This window comes from Lipotes vexillifer, unplaced genomic scaffold, assembly GCF_000442215.2.
Source record: "Lipotes vexillifer unplaced genomic scaffold, Lipotes_vexillifer_v1.1 scaffold681, whole genome shotgun sequence".
Lineage (NCBI taxonomy): Eukaryota > Metazoa > Chordata > Mammalia > Artiodactyla > Lipotidae > Lipotes > Lipotes vexillifer.
The window spans coordinates 1,008,979-1,023,980 of record NW_006791462.1 but is presented as its reverse complement, the minus strand read 5'-3'; the positions used below and the strand labels follow the sequence as shown (position 1 = coordinate 1,023,980).

Sequence of the window (15,002 nt, the reverse complement as noted above, 5' to 3'; positions counted from 1 at the left end):
GGAGGATCCCACATGCCGCGGAGCGGCTGGGCCCGTGAGCCATGGCCGCTGAGCCTGCGCATCCGGAGCCTGTGCTCCGCAACGGGAGAGGCCACAACAGTGAGAGGCCCACATATCGCAAAAAAAAAAAAAAAGGGGGATTGTGTTTTGTCACTGTTTCAGGATGATCAGGATGAAGTGAACCAGAACTACTTAGCAGATGAAGAGGAAGAAGCAGAAGAGGAGGCTCGGGTGATGGTGGTACCTGATTTGGAGGAGGAGGAGGAGGAGAAAAGGGAGGAGGAAGAGAGTCAGGCTCAGGAAACAGGCAGTGCCTGGTGGCGGAAATGGCAGATCGTGAACGAATACCTGTGGGATCCGGAGAAAAGGATGTCTCTGGCCCGAACAGGTCAGAGTTGGAGTAAGTCCCAGTTGTCCCAATGCCCCAGTCGGGTGTCCTTTGCTTTTGGCTTGGTGTCCAGGACTCCTTTACCATACGTTGGATGGGCTTGTCTGCAAAGTTCTCTAGCACTTCATGTAACAGGATCACTGCCTAGGGAAATAATGGGCAGATCTCATCAGAGCAAACTCCCAAGTGGGTGAACAAACTTGATTGTATAGCCGAAATACACTGGGCTCAATAGCATTTGCAGTGCAGAGAGACAGTAAGAATGAGTTGAAAAAGTGCAGATTTCTTTGAAGCCCCAGCCCTGTCACTTTCTATCTGTAACTTTGGGCTCATCGTTTATCTTCTCTGAGCCTCAGTTTCCTCACCTGCTTAATGAAGGAAACAGTATCTGCCTTACCTCTCTCACAGGATCAGCCTGAGGCTCCAATAAGATGTTAAAATTGTAAAGTACAAAGTACTATGCAGAAGACTATTCCTAAGATACGAGACCCAAGACACTGCTAACCTGACCAAGGGTTTGTACAGCCTCATCATTTCACCTCGTAATATCAGTGAAGGAGAGCCACGGCTGCCCCTGGCCCCAGCTTGCATGTGCTTTGCGATCGATCCCATGGTGTATAGAGAGAAATGGGTTAAAGGGATCATTTCTAGCAATTTAAGGCTGAGTCCCCGTATTGCTTGATCAATGGCAGAATTGCGGTCCCCAGCATTTCCTCTTTGTACCACATGCTGCCACCACCTTTACTTCACAGCTTTCCCAGCACGCCTCTTGCAGGGTCCTACTCACCTCTTGAACTATTAATGCTGATCCTTATCAGGAGATTTAGCTTGTGGTAAAATTCACACTCGCCATAGTCTCTGAACATCCCAGGAAAAGAGCAGCCGCTGGTTTGAATTCAGTTAACCCACAGAAGAAAACAATAGATAACTCTATGGATAAAATAAGCGTCCCCCAGTGCCAAGGGTCTAGGTTGCTAAAGTCGATGGTCATGCCTTCTAAAGGCCCCTTTGGCTGAGAATTCCCTCCTTTGTAGTTTATGTTTCTAATTCAGCTCAGTCAGGGTGAAACAGCCAGCCCTGCTGCCTGGAATTAGCAATAGCAGGTGTGGGGCTCTGAACAACACCCACCTCCCTTCACCCCTCTTCAGTTCCCAGCCCCACCCCTGCCCATCCCTCGAACTCTCAACTGGAACAAATGTACCATTCAAGGAACATTCCGACGTTCTGGAAGCTGCAGACAAATGCTGGACACTCACTGGGGCTCCAAAAGGGGGCACAGCTGTTTCTCCCTTGCCTAAAGAGGACTGGAAAAACAGGCCTTGTGAAATGCAAGTGTGATTCTGGGAGAGGGAGCCCTACGTTAACCCTTAAACAGCCCGCCATTGGAACTTAACCAGATGAGCTGATCCCAACTGCGCCTGCAGGGAACAATCCATAGGCCAACAAGTGGGGATGAGGGAGGAAGGTTCAAGTGCCCAGGGAAGATATGGCAGTGGGGACACTGCACGGTAGGCCGTATCCAGGCCTCGGGGTAGCGGGTCTAAGGAGAGCCCGGGCTACCACTGGGCAAAGGGCAAATAGTGATGTTAATGCCTAGGCCGCCACATGCCTTGCTGCCCTCCTGCTTGAGAACTAGGTGCCACTTAAGCACTTACTAACACTGTCCCAGCCTGGACATCAAAATGACCAACATATTCACCCAGCCTATTATTATATTGTGGGCTTTTCCTCTGATAGCTGGGCAACTTCTATTCTTAGGAGCTTTATGTTATTTTATTGGGTACTGACAAGAACTGTATGAGGTAGTAATATTATTATCCCCATTTTACAGATGCAGAAACTGAGGCTTAGAGAGGGTAAGTAACTTATCTAAAGTCACACAGTTAATAAAGTGGCAGTACTGGGATTCAAACCCAGCTTGGATGAACACTGGAGTTCATTCTCTTGCCAGAACATCATGCTGTCTTCATGAACTCTAGCAATGAGCAAGGCCCTGATGGATAGGGCCTCAGGACCTGATGGGGTGTTTTAGTGGAAGGACTGACGAGTTGGGATCGTGGGTACCTAGTCTATTCAAGATATAATGGTCTATCCAAGCTTGGGTGGGACATTCAGGAGAAAACCCTGGATTACCTAGAGGAGCAGCCAAGTAAAACTTGGACATTTGGAGCAGAAAGGGTTGGAGGGATCAATGGGTTCAGGTGGGTACAGTGCTTGGTTTTGCCGGGGGCAGGGGGTGGTGTAGCTGAGACAGTTAGCCTATCACAGACTCCAGGGCACAGACTCCTGGGCAAAGCTGAGGGGACTCCTTGCTAGTGCCCTTCTCCCATCTACAGCTTCCTGGCCACACATCCTGGGCAAGAAGGAAGATATCTCCAAGGGAATGTACCTGTATTCTATTGCTTTCCTCTCATCCATGAAACTGAGCCTTCTGGTCCCCCAGGATGGCTCCAGCTGTTGATCGGTTCCCAGGATGGGGATGGGGGTAGAGGGTTGTAGGAGGAGTCACAGGGCACATCCCATCAGGACAGCAGGCGGGCAGCAGCCAAGTATCACAGGCACACGAGGTGCTGCTATTTCTTCTCCAGGGACTCCAACTGAATCAATGTGTTCATATTCCAGTTCTGCTTTAGTTCATCTTATAAAACATAAAGGTTCACTCCTAGTTAGATTACTAAGAATTTTTTTCTCCTTTCCCCTACTCCTTTTTTTCTATTTTTTTTTTTGGTTCATTTTATTTGGTTCATGGTTCAACTTAAAAGTTAATATTTAATAAATAAATAATAATTAAAATGAATATCTGCTTATAAAAATTAATATTTGGATTTGGTTTGAGGTACAGCAAAGTTATGTGGTTTGTTCAGGTTTCTGGTTGATGATTCAGTTCAAATCTGTAGCTCCGACATCATGTCACTGCTGTGAGCGGAGCTAGATATTATTTTCTGAGAGAGCCCCAAGGAGGACTTGAAAGAGCTTCTCAGCAGCAATCTCATGCTCATTCACTCATTCTGTGCTGCCTAATCCTGGGGCAAACCTAGTGCTAATCCAGCCCACAGAGGAAGAATTCACACAACTGTGCTTCTGGTCCTATGGCAATAATAATATTAATAATAACAATGATGAAGACTGCCACTTACAGAGCACTTAGTATATGCCAGGCTCTGTGCTGTGCTATTTATATGCATTATTCAATGTTAAGAAGTGAGTACTATTATTATCCTCATCTTACAGATGAGGAAATTGAGGCCCAGAGAGGTAAATAGCATGTCTAAGATTAAACAGTTAGGAAGTGGTAGTCAGGACAGGATGTAAGGAAAGGCTGAATTTCAACTAGTGTTAGGGATATTGATCAGAATATGAGGTAAGTGCTGAACTTATCCCCATTGTACCTGCGAGGAATTGGGGGTGCCAGGAGGTTCTATAATTTATAGCTCACAGGTTGAGCTCACAGGTAGCAGGTGTCAGTAATTAAGTAGAGTTTGCCCCTCTTCCCTTCCCCATCCTGCGTTAGTGTTCTTTTTGAAAAGCAGAGTCACTTAGAGTTTTGCCAAAGATAAAGAAGATTTGAAATATGTAAAGTGAAACCTCACTTTGCCTTCATTAGAGGCACACCCAGTGGAAACGAATCAAAGGTTTGAATTATAGGCTATGTGAAAAGAAATGCTGTTTTCATCACTTGCAAATACATATAATCACTGGAACCAAGCTGCTAGGTCTCTTTAGGGCACCTACTTTAATGAATAGCGAAGAATGATTTGTACTTAGGACATCAACCATTGCCCAGAGGACTCCCAAGCAATTTGCCCTCTGCAGTACTTTAAACTCCAGTCCCCTGTAATCTCGTTCACGGCCATCATTTGCTCAGCAAGCCCTTCCATCGGAGATGCTGTAAAGGTAAACTGCAATCAGACCTCTGACGCAATTCTCACCAATTTCAAATTGGTGAAATCTGAATAAGCAAGGACATACTGAATCTGGGGAGTTAAAAAAAAAAGCCATGTCACATGTTTGGGCTGGTTCTGTTTCATGAGTTCAAATGCAGAGGCAGGGCTTGTTGGCCAGCACTGACCACCCTCATCTGTGATTGTTCTGCAGGCCTGATCTTAGTCATTTACTTCTTCTTCTATGCTTCCCTGGCCGCTGTGATCACCCTCTGCATGTACACGCTATTTCTGACCATCAGTCCTTACATGCCGACCTTCACTGAGAAGGTGAAGCCTCCTGGTGAGTGCCCAAATACCCTGTGCTGTCAGAACTTGCTGGACAGAAATCTGCTTTGCACAGCATGTTCAGCTTCAATTAACTTTGGCTCTTCCCGGTAATGACTTAGGGATTCAATTATTAAGAGTAAAAGTAAAATGGTACTTAGCAAATTATGGTCCTTTTCATTTTGATTGCCTGGGGGGAAATGGTTTCATGGGAATCGATACAAAAAAGTTATCCCAAGAATGGGTTAATATATCCAAGACCTGTTTTCATTGCCAGGAGTTATGATCAGACCCTTCGCCCATAGCCTTAACTTCAACTTCAACGTTTCTGAACCTGACACTTGGCAGCATTATGTGATTAGTCTAAATGGCTTTCTCCAGGGTAAGTTCCTCTGAATGGTGAGAATCTCTTTGGAAAGGTGATGGGTGGGAACTCAAAATTCAAAATTCACTTGGCTCAGAAATCCCAGTCTTACTAGCACTGCCCATTCTGGTTTTTCCTTACCATGCATTCCCCCTCAGCACCTGCAGATACAATCAAAACTGCTGTGGTTTGTGATTGTATGTTGCCTTGAAAGCATATAAGCCAGTAAGATGATAAGTTCATTGGGACAGAGAACTTGTTTTCTCTTCCTGAACACCCTATAGCATCTAGTTATGTCCTGGGCACATCCAGATGGCTCAATAATGATCAATTATAAAAGATAATTCGGGGGCTTCCCTGGTGGCGCAGTGGTTGGGAGTCCGCCTGCCGATGCAGGGGACGCGGATTCGTGCCCTGGTTCGGGAGGATCCCACTTGCCACGGAGCTGCTGGGCCCGTGAGCCATGGCCGCTGGGCCTGCGCGTCCGGAGCCTGTGCTCCACGGTGGGAGAGGCCACAGCAGTGAGAGGCCCGCGTACCGCAAAAATAAAATAAAATAAAATAAAATAATAAAAGATAATTCGGGGGGAGGTAGTGGTGAGAAAAGAAGACTGTTCTCCAGAACAGGAAGATTCTTGCCTCCTATGTTTTCTCCAGGTAAGAGAATTCATTTCTTGGAGATGATCCATCTTAAAGGAGGAGAAAAAGGGTCTTCATTTAAATAGCAGTCCAAAAGGGAGTTAGAGGAAGAATCTCTGGGTGGCACTCACTCCAACATTTTGACAGCAAGTGTTTTCTATAGCGTCATCAGATACATTTTCAGGGGTGAATGAATGGCTTTCTGAGAAGCCCTTACACAGGGTGAAAACTGAGGTAGCAGCTTGGTTAAGGTTAAACACAGAGCACACAGTCTCTGTATTTATCCAGCTATCAAAGAGGAGCCCCCATGGGTTTATTGCACCTATTATTTGTGGAAAAAAAGCCAGGTTTGGTTTTCCTGGCCTGGCTGAAGTGGGGTGATGGGGGTGGCCAACAGAATGTGCACTGAGTTAAGAGGATTCTCTTATGTGATAGGAAGTGTTATTTAAATGTGTAAATGTTGTCACTGAACTTTAACCCTGCATAGCAGAGTCTATCGTCCCCATTGGGGGAACTAAGGCTCAGAAAGGAGAAGAAATGTGATCAAAGTCTCCCAGTAGCAGTAGTGTTTAAATTTAAACCCTTGTTTCTGTTCTCGACACCCTTGCTACTCAAAGTGTGACCCAGGTACCAGCAGCATCAGCATCACTTGGGAGTTTGTTGGAAAGGCAGAAACTCAGGCTCCACCCAGACCTGCTGAATGGGGGTCCACAGGTGGTCTGTATGTCCATTAAAGCTTGAGAAGTTCTGCTTTTCATAATTCTTTGTTGCTGCCATATGACCAGGAGTTAGAAACTCAGCTTTGTACTGGTAATGCTCAGTGTCATCTTGCTTAAGTCTGAGCTTCAGATTCCTCACCTGTAAAATTAGAGGGGCTGGGTTCTTTTTGAATCCATGTAGTTCCACTTTTGGCTCCCCAAAATGTTTTGGGCATCATAGCCAGCACAATATCTTCTTTTCTTTCAAAATGTTTGTGAGCTACTGCAAATGTACTGCCAGAATCTCTGCTGAGGAAATTCCTCTGAGAAGGTAGTAGGTTCAGAAATATCAATTCTGACCTGACACGACACAGGTGGGGAACATTAGGAAAAGCATTGGGTTTTTTAGTTCCTAAGTGTAGATAATATGCCCTGTTAAAAAGGAACACATCTCTGAAATAGACATCCCAGAGTATCAATTTCATTCCCATGAGGACAGGGATTTTGCAATAAGGGTCATGTCCATGTCACAGTATTTTTAATGGAACTACCTCAAGAGAAACAAGGAGCACATGATTAGAGCTTCTATTTAGAAAGTTGTTATTTGAACATAGTTTACTCTAAAAAGAGAGAGAGAGAGAGAGAGAGAGAGAGATATTAAAACAAAACCTTGAATTGAATGTAGCTTTGTCAAAGGACAAATAAAGGCTTAGCCATAATTAGAATAGATTTAAAATTCCCAGTTGCTTCTAATATCAAACTCAAGTCACAATCTGTTTAGATGAGGCTCCAGCAATACGTTTGGAGTTTTAATGCTGGTGGATTGTAGGTGCACAATCTCCTCTAAAACACTGAGCTACTTGGAACATGAATGCATGGGGGCTGGATCTAACAGGACTAACTGGATTCCATCATTTAGAACCAAACTGGAAATAATGCAGTAATTTCTAAAGCCCAGTTCTCTGGCATCTAGTAGCCCAAAGAGTCAGCTCACAGATAGCCCTTTTCAGCTCTCTCCCTGATATATGTACCTTGGGCGCATGTTAAATTCCATCCAGTGTAAAGGGACACTAACTCTGAGCACCTCAGGTCTCAGTAGACAAGATCTCACCCCCTCACCCTCTCAGTGGAGACCGCTATGGTTGTCATTGTTTTCTGTCTTTCAACCTAAGCTCCTATTTTGCAGTGCTAACTTCCCTCTGTAAAGAATGAGGAGCTGGTTTAGCTCCTCTTCTTCTTCCCCCTTCCTCCTGTCCCACAACACACACTCTTCACTGTCTTGCATCGGGTGCCTCTCCATTGACCTCACAGAGAAATGTTTCCTAAGCTGAACTTAAAGAGATTTAACCCAGGGGCTTTGCCTCCTTATATATGCCATGCCTCGAAATGATTCAATCCTTCTTCCAAAATCCATCTACTATGTTGCCTATTCCTCTCCCAGAAGCAGAAAAGGCAGCCCTCCAAGTTTACAATTTACCGTATCAGAAAAGAAATAATGAAAAATAGAGAAAAGTTATAAAGCGACAAACATACAATCCAGAGACAGATATCAAAGAAGTTCAAGGGAATGAAAAGCCGGGGGACAGGCAATCAAAGTGGGCTGAGGGGACCAGCCCAGAAGGCTTCTTGGAGGGATGTTGCTGATGAAGGGCCTTGGGCACCTGATGCCAGGTCACAGGCCCTAGGACAAACTGAGTGGGCTTTCAGAGGAGCACAAGCAAGCTGGAGAAAGGAAACTAGGGAAGAGAGCGACTGAAAACATGGCCTTCCTCTGTAGTACCTATCTAACATGACCCTTTGCCGCCCACACTTTAGGTTATAACGACAGTCTTCAAGAGGAAATGAATGTAGATTGCCCCCCGGGCCAATACTTCATCCAAGATGGTGATGAGGATGAGGACAAGAAGGCCTGCCAATTTAAGCGCTCCTTCCTGAAGAACTGCTCTGGCCTGGAGGACCCTACTTTTGGCTACTCTACTGGACAGCCCTGCATCCTTCTAAAGATGAACCGGGTATATTGGCCCTTGTCACTCTGTCTATGATAAGTGGATGAGTTGGGTAGGAAGGCTCTGGCCACTACATTTCTCTCGGGCTCTGTCTTCATACACTGTAAGTGTGGCCATTTTTACCAAGAGCGTCACTAATACAAACAACCAGACAAACCTACCAAGCAATAATTCCTTTTCTCCCTGAACACTTTCTATTTCGATTCTTCTCCAGCACCCCTAAACCTTTGATGCTCTGTCAAGAATGAGATCTTGAGCTGTTTGGAACAGGGGACTGACATGGGGGTGGCATGGGGGACAATTCTTAGTTTTTTATTTATTTTATTACTTTTAAAAATTTTTTTTGCGGTACGCGGGCCTCTCACTGTTGTGGCCTCTCCCGTTGCGGAGCACAGGCTCCGGACACGCAGGCTCAGCAGCCATGGCTCACGAGCCCAGCCGCTCCGCGGCATATGGGATCTTCCCGGACCGGGGCACAAACCCGCGTCCCCTGCATCGGCAGGCGGACTCTCAACCACTGCACCACCAGGGAAGCCCGGGACAATTCTTATATCACAAGAAATGCATTTTCCTTCTCTCCTGCCATGCCTCAGGTGTGGCAGAGCCTTGCCAGGCACACTCCTCTTGACCCAGTACGTTCTTTACATTTTCAGGGTAATCCTGCTGCAGTTACCATTGTATGAATATCAGGCACAAATAGAATAAGAAGTAAGCTGAGCTGAGCAGCTCTGAAGATACTTTGCATTTTCTGCTTTCTGTAACATTTCTGAGAGGGCAAAATAGATCATGTTTATGCCTAAAGAAAGGACAACTCAAGGGGTAATTAGAAAAGCCATATTTTTACTGTCAAATCTGTTTTGGTTTTTGTTTTTTAAAAAAAACGCTGGTTTTCTTTTGCTAGATTGTTGGCTTTCGTCCTGAGCCTGGAGACCCTGTGAAGGTTTCCTGCAAAGTTCAGGTAAAGTGCCCTTTTGAGTAAGTACTGTTAGCACATCTGTTTCATGCAAAAGGGTGGGTCATCCCTTCCAAGGGCTTTACCATGGACTGTTGCCTAAGGGTTAGGGAAAGGGTTAATCTTTTCATAACTACACCTCCATTTATACCTTCGGGCCTCCCTGTTTCCAGAAAGCATTCCATTCATGTGTATTCGTGTGTGTAGTGTTTGTGTGTGTGTGTGCTGATTTATACCTGTGAAAGCCAAAGACTGAACCTCAGCTAAGGGCCACAGCAGGAAACAACAATGTGCCAAGTCATTAACAGAAATTCTGTTTACACTTTTGCTCTAATTACTTGTTTCTTTGAACTAAACAAGCAGCTCTCATTAGAGTCATTAGTCCCTGCTTTTAAAACTGATTTCACAAAAGAAAAGCAAGGGAATGATACCACAAAAGTTAGGTAGTGTTTGTGGAAAGACAGGCTCTGATCTGTTTCTTAACTTGGGTGGAGGGTCTTCAGGGGTCAATTTTCTTCTTCTTCTTTAAATTGTGTGTGTGTGTGTGTGTGTGTGTGTGTGTGTGTGTGTGTGTGTGTAGCCTCCATACCCTTTGACATATTTTACAGTATAACATATATAGCAATACAAAAATAAATAAATAAATAAAACTGATTTCACTTTTTGCAGCAATGACCAGTGGCACTGGGTGTTGCAATAACAAATGACTACAAGGGAAGTATAAACAGAACTCCATTAATATGCTAATTAACTGTCCTTCAAGGGACCATTAACTCCTATCTCATCTGTGCCAATTAGCTCCTTTGTAGGAAAAAGCCTACAAAGATCTTGGGTTTGCTGGGGTTTGCTTCTTAAAGCTGGCAGTAGCTCCCTCCTGTCTGGTAACACCTACTACACCCCCAGTCCTGGAAGGTTGTCTTGCAAATATGTGAAGCCGGGTAACCCCATTCTTGGTACCAGAAATGCTGCTCAAAACTCCAGTCTTGATTGTGGCAGATCAGAAAGCAGCAAAAGGCAGCATTTATTCAGTCAATAGTTCACATTCAGCAAGAATTAAGTACCAGGTACTTTGCTAGGTGTTGGGGGTGCCAAGATAAATATGATTCCGTCTCTGAAATCAGGGCCATCAAGTAATACAGGTGCTATGAAAGGTGCAGTGTGGGGCTTCCCTGATGGCGCAGTGGTTGAGAGTCCGCCTGCCGATGCAGGGGACATGGGTTCGTGCTGCCGTCTGTGAAGATCCCACATGCCGCGGAGCGGCTAGGCCCGTGAGCCATGGCTGCTGAGCCTGTGGGTCCGGAGGCTGTGCTCCGCAACGGGAGAGGCCACAACAGTGAGAGGCCCGCGTACCGCAAAAAAAAAAAAAAAAGGTGCAGTGGGGACATTAAAGAGGGAAAGGTTAGTTCCACATGAGAGGTGGTGACACTGAAGTTGAGCTTTGAAAGGTCAGGCAGTGCTTGCTAGGTGAACAGGGCAGGAAGGACATTCATTCTGGTCATATATGTGAGCATGTATAAACATACACACGTGAGGTGTGACTGCAAACCGGTGGAATTGATTCCACACACCATTCACAAAAAAATGAATTTCATTACTTTTTACAAGAATATATAAATAAACCATAAAGGCGAACTCAGTCTTAAACCAGCATATTAATTGGATTGAGTCCTGCTTATAGTTCCCTAGTGGAAGCCATTAATTTCTCAGCTTACAGCAAACCTTGCTGAGAACTGTCCTTTAAAAAAAAAAAGAAACACTGAGTCATTATACATTGTATAATAATCAACACTGGTCAAATCCACACCCACTTGTGGAAATCAAGCATGATGAGGTAATTATTAGAATAAATTAAGGAGAGCTCGGTTTATACTAAGAGCCATTATACTATATCGATAGAAGTAATCACATGACCCAAGTGAGTGATTTGCTAGTAGTGATGCCCTATTTGTCCCCTAGTAACCTCTAGACCTCTGCTATTTAGGGCAAGCCTAACGCATAGGCAGAATGGGCAGTCCCCTACCTGACGTGATATGATGAGGGTAGACTTGTTTATTTAATCATTTCCCCCCTTGCTTATCCTCCTGACCCCACCTCCTGTAATTAAGCACCTCAGAGAATGTGGCCAGAGACGTGCATTTACGTGAGCCAACTACAGGCTGTGTCCCTATGCATCAGGTCCCTGTGCACTGGGTCTGACCTCAACCAGAAATGAGCACACCGTGTGCATGTTGCTGTGGAGTGGGATTTACTAGGCATGTTCCAACTTACACCTGCCTCAGCTCCAAAGTCCAAGACTGGGTACCAGGACCAGTGTGATTCTTTGGAGAGGGGCTGGCATGGTAGGCCCTCTTGCCAGAGCAACACTGGGTACTCCAAGCCCTTTGGAGCCCTTCTACCTGGGTCCCCTAGGAGCCAGCATAGAGCCATACTGAGAACCTTCAGCCTCCGTGGTCTGGGCCTTCTATTCAGTGTTCTTTGCACTGAAAAGCCAAAGCACAGTCTCACCCTGGAAACACTCCTCTGGGGATAAGTCTGGGCTGAGCTATGCCCCATTCTGCTTTCGTGGTCTTCCTGAGACAGTTGTGGGTCACACAGTGATTTCACCTGGGACACAGGCCCCTTTAGCTCAGGCTCCAACTCACTGAGTGACCCAGCACCTGATATGTACTTGCTTTTACTTACAGAGAGGTGATGAAAACGACATCCGATCCATCAATTACTACCCAGAGTCGGCTTCTTTTGACCTCCGTTACTACCCTTACTATGGCAAACTGACTCACGTAAGTCTGTATTCCCTTCAGTCTTTGCTGTCAGAAAGGGCTCAGAGACAAAGGAAGGGCTGGCTGGGATCTATGAGAATTAGGGAGCAGCAGGTAGTAGCAAAGGGGTGAATAGCTACTGGCCCAGACTAGGAGTTCCCTCTATCAATTCCTATCCCAACCGCTCCTTTCCAAATCTGAAGGAATCTCAGACAGGGTCTGGCCTAACTCCTTCAGTTTACAGATGGAGAGATTACGGTTCAGAGAGAGGAAGTGACTTGCCCACGGTCACATAGCTAATTTGTGGCAGAGCCAGGAGCAGACAAATCACTTGCCATTGCACTAAATTATGCCCAAATAATCACTTTCCTGTTTCTCCCACTTAGAGCCTTGGGGCAGTGAAAACTTCATCTCCAGCATGGAGACTTGATAAATACTAGTTCTGGTTTGATTCATGGTCTGATATCTAGAAAATCATATCATGCTGAGCTAGAATTGGTTTTCCCCAGAGGACAATCAGACAACTGACACTGACTTATGAGAGAAATGTGTCATTTCTCCACTGTCCCAGGGCAGAGAGAGCATGTCAGTTGCTTTAGCCATTTGTGACTTGGCATCATGGGATTTATTCAGTTCCTTTTGTGGAGGTTGTTCCATCCTCCTGCACTGATTATCTGATCAATTCCATCCTGTTGCCCTCCCCTACATCCCCTCCCCTCCTCACACTTAGAATTCATTGTTCTTCCACCTACAGGTTAACTACACCTCCCCGCTGGTGGCAATGCACTTTACAGATGTAGTGAAGAACCAAGCGGTGCCTGTGCAGTGCCAACTGAAGGGCAAAGGCATCATAAATGATGTCATCAATGATCGTTTTGTGGGTAGGGTAATCTTTACTCTGAACATAGAAACCTAAGAACTTCAGGGGGCCACTCCCACCAGTTCTGTTTCTGTCTTATTTCATGTTACCCTGGTAGCACCTGAATTCTTTTTCTTCAGTTGGGACACAGCCAAGTGGACACCTGAGACAGCAGATCATCTTTCCTTGCCTTTGACATATGTTCGAAATGGCATTGTGGGAGCTATTTGATTTTTAAAGGTAGTCTCTCCTGATGACAAATAGCTTATATTAATTTCCTTTTCTCCCACTTAAAACTAAAACCCATTCTTGCTGCTAGAAGTCTCATTGTAGTGTAACATAGTATCTGATAAAATTCACAATAGCCATGAAGGAGAATTTCCGTAATGATTATAAATTCATCATGTTTTCTAAAAATTTGTTGTTTTTAGAGGTAAGATTCCTCCCAACCAGGCTGATAACTAACCATTTTTGTTAACCTGCCTGGCAAGGTCCTTCCCTGAGAATCACCAACCAGACCAATCCAGAATACACCTAGGGCCACCATACCTAGGGAACTCTGCATCCAGGGGTGCTTGTGAAACTGGCTGCCTCACATGGGCAACTAAATACTGATTCACAGACTAGGTTATCTTCAACTGGGACAGAAGTCAGTGATAACTGGATATTGTCCTGGGATAGACCAGAACATAGACCTTCCCTATAACTTTTTTTGGGAGGTGAGGCCCACTGCACCTGGGGAGAACACCTACCATGTGGATGTGACTGGTATTAGATTCCTTGCTTTATGGTGTAATCCAAAGGCAAATGTTCCTGCAGAAAGGTTTGTCTCAGCTTCAGACACAGGAAGAAAACAAGGAAGATCTCCACCAACTAATTCTTGAGCTCTTTGTTTGACAGTAGTGTGATGTTCTTTGAGACCATCAGGGATAGGTGTGTTGACCGTCCCCGCCCACACCTCGTTACAGTGCTGGGAATTGAAATCAGGGTCTCCCAACTGATACGCGGTAAGACAGAAAGCTCCTGCCAGGCCACCCTAAATTCAAGGCCCATTAGCCAGCTTTGTAGTTGCTTAAAAAATGATAAGAGGCAGATGTTTATCCAGGTTGTAGATCAGCCAGGCTGCTTTGTCTTATCTTTGGCCATGTGACCATCCCACTGTTCCTTAACACCTCCACCAGGGGGAGGGCTGGGACAAGGAGAAAAAGAAAGCATCAGAGAAGAGCATAGTGTCTCAGGGTCCAAAGCAGGGTTAAATGCCACCTAGAAGTATCCAGAGTCCGAATCTCCTCTACAATGTTTCCCTTCTCCCAAAACAGGAAACTGACAGTATGGTAGTGAAGAAAAACAAGTAAAGAAGTAACTACAATATAGCGTGACAAGAGTTATACTACTAGTATGTGGAAATGCTATGGGAACATGAAGAAAAGTAAGCTGAGAAAGTAGCAGAGGAAATTTCACATGCAAAGTCACAATCACGAAAGACCATGGTGTGTTTGGGTAACTGAGCAGTTCATGTAGCTGGAGTGTAAAGGGCTCAGAGCAATGGCAGGGAGCGGCAGTGGATTGGGCTAGAAATGTATACAGGTGCCGAAAAAAGACTTTGAGTTTTATCGAGTAGGCGAAAAGGAGTCACGAAAGCATTTTATGCAGGGAAGCTCTGTGATCATATTTACTTTTTAGAAAGAGCACTTTGGCAGCCACAGTGTGAAGGGTGGATTGGAGGGGGGCAAGACTGGGGAATGGGCAACGAGGGAGAAGAAAGAGTCAAGAATGACGCCAAGGTTTTGAGCTTGGCTACAACCAGTGGGATAGTGATATTGTTAAGACTGGAAATACACGAGTGAAGCAGGATTGGACAGAAAGATGTTGAGATCACTTTTGGACATTTTAGGCTTTTGATTTCTATTGGTCAGACATTGATGTGGAGATGTAAATATAAGTGGGGTTGGGAGGAAGGAAATCTGAGAACAAAAGCAGCATTCGCTTAAGTGAACTCTCTTAATAAAGTCTAAGCTATTTAACCATGGGAATTTGAGCCACTTATGTAAAGACACCACAGCAATCTAGTCTCTCGGGTAGTGCTTCTCTCTTGGCTTGGTTTATGGCAGAAAGGACTGCTGTTGCTCG

The 15,002-nt window shown here is 45.2% G+C and overlaps 1 protein-coding gene across 2 annotated transcripts in view; it reads left to right on the top strand.

Moving 5' to 3' along the window:
- Positions 1 to 13,027, top strand: part of ATP1B4 (ATPase Na+/K+ transporting family member beta 4) — an 18,169-nt gene extending 5,142 nt beyond the window's left edge. The window contains exons 2-8 of one of the 2 annotated variants that reach the window (XM_007464432.1): positions 163 to 400; positions 4,484 to 4,612; positions 4,874 to 4,978; positions 8,112 to 8,308; positions 9,204 to 9,260; positions 11,939 to 12,034; positions 12,768 to 13,027. In XM_007464432.1, the coding sequence (XP_007464494.1) occupies positions 163 to 400; positions 4,484 to 4,612; positions 4,874 to 4,978; positions 8,112 to 8,308; positions 9,204 to 9,260; positions 11,939 to 12,034; positions 12,768 to 12,929 (984 nt within the window). In that variant the 3' untranslated portion in view covers positions 12,930 to 13,027. The remainder of the gene's footprint in view (positions 1 to 162; positions 401 to 4,483; positions 4,613 to 4,873; positions 4,979 to 8,111; positions 8,309 to 9,203; positions 9,261 to 11,938; positions 12,035 to 12,767) is intronic. The other variant, XM_007464433.1, reaches the window with a different exon arrangement.
- Positions 13,028 to 15,002: the final 1,975 nt, after the last annotated feature.